The 12,743-nt window shown below is 44.2% G+C and overlaps 1 protein-coding gene across 7 annotated transcripts in view; it reads left to right on the top strand.

Annotated features, from left to right (window-relative positions):
• FNDC3A (fibronectin type III domain containing 3A) overlaps window positions 1-12,743 on the top strand; it is a 1,489,010-nt gene that overhangs the window by 733,515 nt on the left and 742,752 nt on the right. For all 7 annotated transcript variants that reach the window (XM_086934979.1, XM_086934981.1, XM_086934980.1 and 4 more), the window contains one exon: window positions 10,755-10,912. In XM_086934979.1, the coding sequence (XP_086791105.1) occupies window positions 10,755-10,912 (158 nt within the window). The remainder of the gene's footprint in view (window positions 1-10,754; window positions 10,913-12,743) is intronic.

Genomic DNA, 12,743 nt, shown 5'->3' with positions numbered 1-12,743 from the left:
AAATAGAAAAGACCAGGGTTGTGAAGTGCTTTGCAGGTATGCATAAGAAGCTTGTAAAGGAAACGTTTGTAGAGAGGTAGCCAATGAAAATTAGTATTAGTATTAGTAACACACACACACACCCCAGTGGCGTGGTTTCCCAGAGAAAGCTGATCATCAACAATGATAGCCAGGTTTTTGGCAGCATTTGAAGGCTGAGGTGGAGGGCCACCAGGCAGTGGTACAGAGAGAGAGAGCTCTATCAAATAGGACAACTCGGTTTTCCTAGCCTTTAGCGTTAGCTAATTACAGCTCATCCAGTCGACAACCGAAGACACACAGCACATCTAATTTGTCGGTGTAATTGCAGTGTATTCCAGTAGAAAGCGAATCGGCTGAGTAGCATTAGCGTAAGAGATACTGTTAAAACTAAAAGATCTAACAATAGATGGCAGTTATATCATATAAAGATTGAGCAGTGTGGGGCACAGGGTAGATCCCCGGGGTACCGCACACAAAATATTTGAAGCATCAAATTAAAATGTTGGGAGAATACGGATTGGATTTGGTAAGAGAATACAGAACTAAACCGTTGAAGAGCAGAATGAGATTTATTTATTTGTTTTTATTTATGAAATGGTATATAGCACGAATAAGACAATTCCTAGTATCCGAGTGCTGTACAATGGGAAATAAAAAGATAATAAACACAGAACGATACAAAGAAGCATAGGATGATCGCTAAGCGCTGTACAGAGGAGAATAGCATGGATTGCGCACAAAGTAACAAACAAACATGGTTGATATCAAGAAGCAAGGCAAATTAGATGAGCTGTGTGTCTGCGGTTGTCGACTGAATGAGCTGTAATTAGCTAACGCTAAAGGCTAAGAAAACTGAGTTGTTCTATTTGATAGAGCTCTCTCTCTCTCTCTCTCTAGACCACTGCCTGGTGGCCCTCCACCTCAGGCCTCGCATGCTGCCAAAAACCTGGCTATCGCCTTGATGATCAGCTTTCTCTGGGAAACCACGCCACTGCGGTGTCTGGGTGTTGCTGTAACACACTCTGAATACTCTGAAAAGTATTTCAATGGCTTCCCCTGAATGCACGGAAAACTGTAACCCAAGCACTAATTACCAGCAGACTAGACTAAGCAAATTCCTTCTGTGTTGGCATTTCTTCTCACCTTATCAAGAGTTCTGTTGTGTAGGAATGAAGAAAACAATTTAATGCAGTGTTGGAGATACCCATCTGGTGTTCTAGGATGTTCACAAGGATCTAATGTTTGATAGTGTCAAACGCTGCTGACAGATCAAGCAGGATTAGTAAGCAGGACTCAGTTTGATTGAGTAAGTGTAAAGTGTCATCAACAATGTGGACCAATGAAGTTTCAGTACTGTGACTTGGTCTGAAGCCAGTTTGGTAATGATTGAGGAGTTGGAATTGGATAATGTGATTGCAGAGTTGCTGATGAACGCATTTATCCATGAGCCTAGCTAGGGTTGGGATGCCAGAGCCTGGGCGGTAGATGTTGGGATCGGAAAGGTCTGAGTCAGGCTTTTTTAAGATAAGGGTTACTTGGCCACATTTTAAGTAGTCCAGAATAGAGATTATATATATGTGTGTGTGTGTGTGTGTATCATTTGAATAGAATAGTACGCAATACTGTTTAAACGTGCCAACGTTCTAAAAGCAAAAGGGCGCCAGTAAGCACCCTAATTGATGATAAGTTTCATGTTTGTGGAAGCCATGAAGGCAGTTTTCATTCTATGATAGCCTCTAAAGCCAGGTTATGAGGGATTGAGCAGAAGGTGAGTCTCGAGGTAGCCTGCGAGTTGCTGGTTGACTAGTTTTTCCAAGTTGGTTAAGGAAGAACAGAGATATGTTTGTAGTTATACAATATCATAGGTTCAGCAAAAGGGTTTTTAACAAAGGCAAGTTTATGGCCTGTTTCCATTCAATGGGGTAAGCAGTAGTCGATAGTGAGGGGTTAAAAGAGGGGGTGCGTTTGGAGCTAATAAGTTCATGACTAAGAGAAAAGATGTAGTGTGGATGGGAGACGAGGGAGTCGGATTTAAATGAAAGCCTGATGTTTGTGACCTATTTCATCATAAGCAGAGTGTTGCATAAGAAGACTCAGGCTGGGCATGACTGCCCCCAGACAATGTTGAGGTGGGCATAGTTATAAAGTCCAGAATCTAGAGCTGTTTGTGGGGAGTATTTAAGATAAATCTGCTTGATCTTATCGGAGAAGTAACTAGAAAGGTCGGAGCAGGGGTGCTGGGATGGGGGTGATGGAGCATGAAGAGCCAGAGGAAGTGGTAAATTATTTTAGTGGAATTTGCTTTCTTGGATCGGGGAAGTCAGGACAGGTGCTGGTCTGTCTCCGGTGGTGGTGATAATTACAGAGCACTTATCATGAATGTTATTTGAAGTATGCCACCTTGGCTCAAGTCGTTTGCTGTGGCATTTAACCTGCCTGAAGTCCTCTATATACCAACCCACATGGGATGTTTTACTGTTTAGTGATCCTTAAATGGGCTATGGTTATTAGCTGCATTTGTAAGCCTAATAGTGACAGTTGAGAGTTTGGTGGGAAGATGCGGAGGCAATTTGTTTAAGCTCTGAGTTCCAGCTATCCATGGAGCTTCTGTTACACAGCTGTGCTTTAAGATTATATGTGGGCACATTGTTGGATTGAGAGAAAGGGATATTGGGGGTAGTAGGCCTGTCTACCCTAATGTGAGAAAAGTTGTTGGAGATAGAGTCTAGAAAGTAGCCTATGAGAGGATTAGTTCCTTAAGCGTGGTAGGAGAGGCCTAGAACTAATACGGTGTCTAAGAGGTTGATGGAGTCGGGGTCCGGGGCAATTTCAGGATGAAAGTTGAGGTACCCAAGGACCATGAGTGATTGAAAAGTCAGAGCAAGAGGTGAAATTAGTTCCATACCGCTGGGGGACTACTTGCCCTAATAAAGGAGGAAGGGTGAGCATCAGTGCGCTAAAGCACCAAAGCACCTGCAGAATTCTTGCTGCACAGGGCATAATGCAATGCTGGGTGACTGCTTGCCCTACAGCACCCGGCTTCAACGGAGGGCAAGGAAAAGGGGTCAGCACCATTGCGCTATAAAGCATTTGCATGGTTCCCATTGCAATGCTTTGCTGGGGGACTATTTACCCCACAAATACCCTGCAACACCAAGTGCCAAGCGGCATGGACCACCACCATTGCGCTATAAAGCACCAGCAGGGTCCCCACTGCATTGGAAAACTAGGCTATGATGTGGGGCTACTTGCTGTGCAACGCCATGCAATCTGCTACATCTGAGGTCAAGGAGAAGGGGTCAGCAACATTGTGGTATAAAGAGCCTGCTGGGCTGTGCCAGCGCAAAGCCTGGCCCAATAGCGGGCGCATCTTCTCGTCTGGAGGAGGCTGGGCTTGGCCCCTTATTGTGGCTTCTTGATCAAAGTTATAGAAAGGTACTGTTCTCTGCCAGAATAAGTTTTCACTTTTCTCTTGCCATTTTTAAAATGGGGAAGCGTAAGATGGGGTTGACTAAGCCTGCTGTAGTGAAAACCTCGACCCTGGGCAGCTTTATTGAGAGAGCAGTGGGAGTTGTTGTAAAGAAATTCAATTGGTGGAAAGTTGGCTGTCACAATGGACACACTAGTCTTTCTACTGTCACCGGGTGGACCTTCTATTCTGCCCTTGGCTGCTCAAGATTGCACACTTTTGAGGAATTTGTTAGTGGGTCTACTGTTTCACCGCAGGGGAAAAGAGTTTAGAATCATTGGAACTTGATCCCCAGATAGTAAGTGTTAACACTGATTGTCATGAACAACTCCAATGAACTATTGAGATCTTTGCGGGAGGCGTGGGAAGGAGATGTCTGCCTTATTGACAATGATGCTTGGGTGGAGGCACTCAAGCGCCCCAGCGTAATAGCCATAATAGCTTGCTTCCTTCTAAAACAACTTTGGATGCTACTCAGATCCTATTATTCTAGGTCCCTATTACCCCGCCCTGGTCGCTATGATACAGCCTTTTGTGCCAGGGGATGTGGGATGGTGGGACCATTTTTCCATATGCTCTGGGAATGCCTTGTAATCAGCTGTTCGGGGGGGTGGTACGGATTATTGCCAGAGTTACGGGTCTTGTGGTCCCGATTGGAGACATCTACTTTATATAACGGGGGAGGATACCTGACCCAAGTACTCAAAGGTTTGGCTAATGCTGGTGGCCGGAGAACCAAAAAGAAACATAGCAAAGACATGGGGTGAGGGCAGACCTCCAAGCTTTCAAGATTGGGAAAACCACATGGACTGGTGTCAGCAGGCAGAGTCTCGGGCTGCCCTAGAAAATTCAAAAAGTTTTTAGGCAAATGGGGCGAGCACAGGGGAATATGAAGATCGGCTTTTGGTGGTTGTAGGGTGTATTTGAGGTCTGACTGATGATTGACAAAGATAATACTTGCATGTATCTACCCTATGCAAACTGTGCTAAACCTATTACTATTTGCACTTGATGGATGTAGTACCTCTCCATGACAAAATGCCATAACCTTTCTACAAGATTTTGTTCTCACATGTGAACTGAGCAATCGTTTAATAAAAACAATAATTTTAGAAAACACTGTGATTGTTAATCAAATTTGTGACAAGTTGCCCGTATTTTGGGAAGTTCTCTTTGTCTATTGTTTGCTGGCTTATAGTTAATAGAGAAGTGTTTGCCACCTTTAGGTTTGAGAGGGTCAGGAGTTTCAACCAACGTGTCAGTGAAACAAGCAGTTAAGGCGTCAACCCAGCCTTTTCATTTTCAAGGCAATGGGTTCCCAAGCAGAGGACATAATGGATCTCTCCTATTGTGGAAATAGCTCTAGTGCTCAGACAACATCTGGGCAGACATTGGCGAGGGGTAGAATATGGTGGTGACCCAGGGTCTAAAAAAGCTCTCGTTACAAACAAGTGAGGCTTAAGGACTAAGGACTCTCTGGTATCCCATTACCTCCCTGGCTGCTCGTCCTTACCACATTGTGTTAGCCAATGGCCTGTTGCCGACATTCTGTGTGTGCACAGAACTGTGCGTAGGAAACCAGGACCTCATTGACTTGTGGTGTACCAGAAACTCACCTCAGTACCTAGAACCCCTATCCGACTAGCATCAGTGTCTCATCCATTCTCCGTCCTAAGTGAAGCTACCAATGATTAGACAAACCAGACCAAGCGACTTAGAATACTCTCAGAAATGGTGGGAAACCAGAAAACTCTTTCCTTTGTATTTCTCATATAAGTCCACAACATGTGTAATCAGAGACACAGTAAAGTTTAAAATATTTAAACGTGCTCTAAGATGCAGTATCTTGGCTAACATAAGCAGGCATATGCTTAGAAATAATACAATCAGCATTGTTACAATTCCATAAAACACAAAGGGAGAAATCATATTATACTGATAGTGGAAACAGGTCATAAAGCGCCTTGTGTACCACCCTCCCCTTGCTCTAAGCTAAGTTTTATAATAATAGAAGGTCTCTAAGTTTCAATGGGGAACCCCATACCTCAAAGATCAGCTTAGGTGTATCACATCAAAGGATCAGCAAGCTCTCTTGTAGAAGGAAAGTTTTTTCTTCAAGAGCCTGCAAACTGCATGCAGTGTAATATTAAAGGCACTCGAATTTCAGCTTCTTGCAGCTGGAGGCATATTATGTCTAGCGTGTGGGTCGATCACATTGAATCAACAGCATACATTGTAATTTGACCTTAACACTGTGAGCAGAAGCTGTACAGACAGAGGCTGCTGTGTAAGTCTAGGGATGTGTAAAGCAGACCGTTCCCATGTGAAGGAAAACAAGCAAGTTAACTTACAACAACAGATATGTGTAGTGCCGTGTGCAAAAGCGGCAAGGTTGCAAAATGGCGTTTAAACTTCTAATGCGGTTATGCTAACATAGCAATGTATGCAGGCATTCTTCCTCACTACAGCCCCTCACCTTAGAGATTAGGTGGTGGACACCACAGAACAGTTAATTAACAAAGTGGTTTACTGGCTGTATGTGAATACTAGGCCAAGGGTTCGCCTATTTAAGGAGATACTATTTAAACCTGGAGTAGACGTGGTGAGTAGCCAAAAGAAGGAGTTTAATGGTGATTGTGTCAATGTAAATTTTAGACCCCCTCCCCCCACCCCAAACGTGGGTGACTTGTTTTAATCACCATACCTAGTCTTGGCTTCTGGTATAGACCCCAGAGTTTGACTTTACCTGATTTGCAGCCTAATTCATTTGCTCCAAATTCCGAAGTGTCCACTAGTAATTGGTTTGCAGTGTTATCTAATTGTAAATTTTAGACACCCTCCCCCCCAAACGTGGGCGACTTGTTTTAATCACCATTCCTAGGGCCTCCTTGTCCGTGCTCTATAAAAATGTTATCTCTTGGCTTCTTTTACAGACCCCAGAGTTTCTTTTTACCTGATTTGCAGCCTAATTTATTTGCTCTAAATTCCGAAGTTCCCACTAGTAACTGGTTTGCAGTATTATCTAATTTGACAGAGAATGATTGACAGAGGGAGATTGAGCTAACTCTGCCTCGGGGTGATGCTGGTTGTGTGATCACTGTTTGTCCTAAGAAGCATGAATTTACATTGGGCGAACTATATTCTTAGCCCAGGCAGCACAGGTTGGAATGGATATTAATTTGTGTGACCCTACCCTTGGGAAAAGCCAAAATAATCTTGATGCTATCAACACGACAATGCTATGATATAACACTGAGCAAGTTGTTTCCCTAGAATCCAATCATAGTGCCTTGCAGTGGATTGGAAACTCTATGTTGGCTCCTTGGAATCTGGCATCTGTTAACTAGAATGTTTCTGGTTTGAAAACGAAGGTGACTGGGCATGGCTGGCGTCTTTTTCTAGACGCCTACAATTGTTGTATGTTTCAGGAAACATTGGCTACCAATGAGGTTTATAGGCTAAGCTTCAGTAGTTTCAAATTCCCTGTAGTGAAAACAACAGTAGGTCAGTCAATGGGAGGATTATGTACATTGGTTAAGATGTGGCTTGCTTGCAGCGTGAAACAAATTCCCACTCTTTGCAGCGACCTTTAGCCCTAAAGATCTATACAAATATTGGAAAAGCCATCCTCCTCTTGGTTAATATTTATAATAGAAGCACCAGCCATTCTGGAGAGTCGCACACTCTAAATCTGCTGGCCAATCTTGTGCGTGTGCAGAGTGAGAATGCAGCCATTGTCATTGATGGGGACTTTATTAGCGCCTTCGCACCATCATGTTTGCTAAGTGAGATGCCAAAGATAGAAAATGAGTTTTGGGCAAACTCTGATTTTGCTGTATGAACAAGAGCCAATCTTTCGAAAGTATCCTTGCAACTAATTAGCATTTCACTATCCTATGGTGTCCATGCTTGTAATGGACATTCACCATTGGATAATATGGCTGTCCCAACCTTTAGAAAAGGTAATTAAAGTAATATTGAGTATATCCTCCTTGACGTCCTTCTGTGGGGTGAAATGTGTGTTATGAAGGTGATAGAAAGTCAATAGATTGAATATGACCCCTTAGATGTATTTTTAAGAGCTTCCTTAATTACTGATATTGTAGAGAATATGTGATTAGAAGGTTTTCCCTTTTTTTATCACTAATAATTGCAAGATTGTCAGGTAGCCAAATATTAACAATCCTGAATCTATCAAATCGATATATGAAGCGACTGCTGCAGCTAATCAAAGAATAGATGGTTAAGTGGGACTAACTCAACTTGCCCTATGAGGTAAGAGTATGTGTCAATGTTTGACCATATACAAAATGACAGTTTTATTGTTGCTTATCAAAGGTGTCAGACAAAATATCAATAAAGTGCAGACAGCGCAGTCCTCTTAAGTGCAGTAATGCAACAATTAAAACGTATATACAATGTGGGTATCCATGATTCAAACTTATCAGTCCAGCATAAATACTGTTCCAAAAAAACACATTATTGCTAACGGTCCCTATGTTAGTGTCAATTTTTCGACTCACAGGTTAATTATGGTGAGTCTCCTCAAGACTTAAACTCCATCTGACCAGGCACCTAAAAGAATGAATTTGTAAGAATTTCTATTAACCTCATGGGCCTATTTCTTATGTATGACATACATCTAATTGAATGGAACACATACTTCTCAACTGTATGTATCTAGTTTTTATGGAGGTCTCATTCAGTGACCTCAATATTTCCTTCTGTAATAAATGAACATATGTCCGTCACCTTGTGTAACTTAAGGCAAACCGGCTTGCAAGTGATGTTAATCAGCAGTCGAGGGCACACATATTGTGTAGCCCTCATCATCTTCTATATGCGCTCCCTAAGTCAGATGATCTTAGGTACATATTGTTTAAGATATCAGTCCATGGGAGGCATTGCCAAGGCGCCGAAGATAGCAGCCTTGAACTAGATCTGCTCCGTGCCGCATTTCCCCAGTGGATCATTATCCTGCCTCATCTCCCCCACCCCCCTATTACATGCAGGACTGTGCGGCATGGCTCCCTGATACCCCTCCAAGCCCTGGGTCATCGGAGGCTGGGCGCGTAAGCCCGGGGGCCAATGATGGTGGAGGTGGACAGCTACAGAGAGGGTCCGAGCTCCTGCAGCCTTGACGTGGATCAGTGTCTGGCTTGAGCAGTGGTCAGTACTGACCCATGCTCCATTAATTCCTGGATCGCGGCTCGGCGCGGCTGGAGCTGGTGGTTCGGCCCCGGGTGGGACTGCTGAGCAGTGGAGCAGTGACAGCGCATCCCGGGATGGTCCCTCCCCACCGTAGGCCCGAGCACAGAAAGCTGACTTTGGTGACAGCCGTGTTGACCTGGTGCCACCTGGCGCACACTGCGAGTGGGCATTGCACGATGGCGTGCATCCTGTAGTGTCGGGGAAGCCCCCTACCGTTTGTGCCCTTCAGAAAACTGCTGGTGGGGGTCCCGGAAAGCCATGAACTACGACTTTGACGTGGCCTGGCGGTTGTCCCTCTCTGTGACTCCTGAGATGCAGAGCAACAGGGTACAACTAAGCACCCTCATCAAACAGGCCCTTAGTACTGTTGGATCACGTCAACCCACATGGGTGACCTGCCACAAATTGAGTCTAAGTGTCCATGGTGGTTGTGTATCAGGAGGCTCCTGTAATCTCAGCATCCCCAGCCCATACCTCCCATGAAACCAACCCATACACTGTTGCAGTTGTGCTGCTTAATAATATGAATCCTTCATCCCACCATCGGTTGTTGCTTGCTGCAGTTTGGCCTAAGCGACTCGCCGCCATCGCTTATTCCAAATAAGATCAATAAGGATGTAATCTAGGTCCCTGAATGTAGTGCTCAGAATCATCAGCTGGAGCACTGCAAAAAAGTACAAAAGGTGAGACAGCACCACCATTTTCACCACAGCAATTCGACCTGCCTCTGATAGGGGCAAGGTCTTCCAAAACCTTACACTCACATGCATCACAGTCACTGCAGTCCCTATATTGCCCTCCAAGAGGTCAGGGAGAGTTCGATAGATTTTTGACTCCAAGGTACCACGGTCTGTTCCCAATGCATGTCACCCACCACTGGGGGTTCCTATCTGTACCCTCAGATCAGGAAGAGGCTGGTCTTCAGCCACTTTACACGAAGGCCAGACACCTCCCTTAGTACCTTAAGGAGACGTGCTGCCGTTCCAACTCTGCATAAGTCATGCAGGTAAAGTACCATATCATCCACATAGAGGGAAATAAAATAAGACACCCCACAAGTCTGAATACCAGGAAAGGGCAGACCGTTGCACGGTCTGCATGCCAATGGCTCCACCGCAAGGGCAAAAAGTTGGGGGTACAGCAGAAAACTCTGACGGGTGCCACGCCCCACACCCCACTGCTCTGAGCAAATGCGACCAGTACGGATCGGAGCAGCAGGGTCCGCATACAATAGAAAGGTCCAGGAGACAAAACAGTGCCCCAATCCCATCCGAAGCATGACAGAGTGGAGGTAGCTCCAGTCGCAGTCGGATGCTTTCTTGATGCCTACGAACATGCCTCAAACCCACTCTGGCAGGCGTGGACCCTGCCATAGAATTGGCAGTAGCTGCAGAACATTAAGAGCCGCACACCGGCCTGGTATAAAACTGGATTGGTCAGCATGAATCAACCCAGACATATAGTGAAGTAAACATTGCACAAGTATGCCAGTAAGGATCCTGCAGTTAACATTTAACATTGGCAAAGGCCGGTAAGCAGTCACATCCGTAGCAGTCTTTCCCGGTTTGAGCAGAGTCAAATTTGCTGTTTACAATTGTACTCAGGCTGCAATATCAGTCCTGGGGCTTGTTTTACGGGGCTACTTAAGGGGGTGGCACAATAAGTATTGCAGGCACAGTAGAAGCATTTAATGTACAGACCCTGGGAATATGGGATACTAGTCTACAAGGGACTTATACGTAAATTAAATATGCCAATCAAGTGTAAGCCAATTTTACTATGTTTAGGAGAGAGAGAACAGGCACCTTAGCACTGGTTAGCAGTGCTAAAGTGCACAGAGTCCTAGGTCCAACAAAACTGAATTTCAGCAAACAGTGGCGGGCAAAGCTAAAATGTTTGGGGAGAGACCACTCTAAGGCTGACTCGTCTAACAGGCATTAACTTGTGTAATTTTATAATTCCTTGCTATCTATTGCATTAAAGTCTATTTGTACCCATTAGTTCCAAATGAGCACTGTAAAATGTTGGTTGTGGAATTTTCCGTATTTTTCAGGTGACTGATATCCAGTCGAGGACAGTAGTACTGACATGGTCACCTCCTACCACCATAATAATTGAAGATAGTGAAGGAACAGACGCACAGGAATCTTACACTTATGATGTTCTGATTTCAGCTTGCGGCAAGGATGGAAAGTACAAAGTTGCTTACACGTGAGCATTTAAGGAAATGTTTCCATATTTGTTTTCAAGTATTTATTTACAAAACGATGGAGAGTGTTCAAATATGATTCTCTATTTGCTTGGTAAATGTAGCTTGCTGTTATTCCTCTGGCTAACAGTGCACATACAAAAGATAAGACAGTTGTCAAAGGATTTTGTAAGATTTTGATCCTTTGATATGTTGCATAACTAGCATTCATTTTGCAAACTCAGCTACCTACTTAGTGGGTTTTATTGTGATGAATGCAGAAGAGGTATTCATACTGAGTATCAATTTCAATACTATTTTTTTAAGAATAACTTTTTATTGTTTTTTGTGTTTTCATCAAACAGAACATTGCAAAAATCAGTCTGGTGCGAAACAAGTACAAAAGGGGGTGGTGATGGTGTCGTAAATATTTAATTTACCGTCTTAATTTCTATGCAGGTAAGTACTTAATCAATAATAACTCAATCGGAAAGAAAAAAACAGAGTCCGTGGTGTTAGAGTTCTTAGGGGTTTTATTCCTTAAAAAGGAATCGTTCCGGAACTGGATATCATGTTCCTGCAACCACAAGGGGTTCAGGAAGGGATAGAGCAATATTTTATTGACAATACATAGCTTATATACTTAAAGCACATCATAGAAACCAATATAGTAGGCGTAACAGCTGAGAGAAGACAAGATAACAGTATGCACGTGGTAGTGGTACGTAATTAGAAGGCGTGAACTAGAGGTGTGTGCTAGAAACGTCACATGTAAGTGTCACGAGTGGGTGGCACAAAGCAGAAATGTTGCACTGTCAGCAGAAATCGGAGGCTTGGATGCGCGCGCAGCTGCATGACGTGTGATTGACGTGAAACTGGAGGGTGCAGGGGACTTGACATTTACACTGGCGGAAAGAGACAGAAGTCTGGCATGTCAGATCAACTCGTACTTCTATCATATCTGATATCTGATGTTTGGGAACCATATTATCTGAACGGAAAAGGTCTCTGGGGCAGAAGCTATTCTATACTGACTGTGAGTGCGTGTATAAGCGCCTAAGTGTCTGCATGAGAAGCGTGGGGGCATGGGCCTTCCATGGGAGCATGGTAACAGAGGCTATGAATTACTTGCACGGAGACAGTGAGGCCGGCCTTTCGCCCTGCAGCTGGGATGATGTTTACTTAAACTAGTAGGCAGGAATGTATTTTCGAGGAGCGGAACAGATAATTCGAAGGTTGTAGTCAGTCTTGGCAGGCAGCAGGCTGAGCTGAGCGCGGTGGGCCGCGCTGGAAGTAAGTCAGAGTTCACGGGTACAGAGACAGCCTGGGCTGAGGCTTTCGGAGTCAGAAGCCAGAAAAAGGCTCGATGGCAGAAATTCAGGGCCTACTTTGCCAGAGCTGAAAAACGTGTAAAGTACACTACAAAAAGACATTGGCATAGCATACTTAGGAACGGACTATTCAACCCATTCAGGGTGGGTCTGAAAGAGGACATGTTAACGTTGGACGCAAATGTATTTGCGTCTTCATAGCTGGCTCAGGAGGGAAGTTACATGCACTTTAAGCTGGTACATGGAGACGGTGGGGTACACGATAGGGAACACAACTTGACCATAAAATTTATATTTCCTCATTCCCTCCTTGTTCCCTACGGACCCTTCATGATATATCGATCCTCATGAATCGATCAGTTTGTTCTTGTAATATCATTTGTTCTTCTTTCTTTCTTTCACGTTTTGAGAAGAAACTGGAATGTTCAATGCATGATGTGGCGCACAGTCCACAAATCGCTGGCCCACACTGTAGGCACAGGCAGCAACTGAATACTAGGACTAGGCCAATACCTAGGAAGGA

Source organism: Lissotriton vulgaris, chromosome 8, assembly GCF_964263255.1.
Source record: "Lissotriton vulgaris chromosome 8, aLisVul1.2, whole genome shotgun sequence".
NCBI classification, from domain to species: Eukaryota; Metazoa; Chordata; class Amphibia; order Caudata; family Salamandridae; genus Lissotriton; species Lissotriton vulgaris.
Note: the sequence above shows the minus strand (reverse complement) of the source record. Positions and strands in the feature narration are given on the sequence as shown.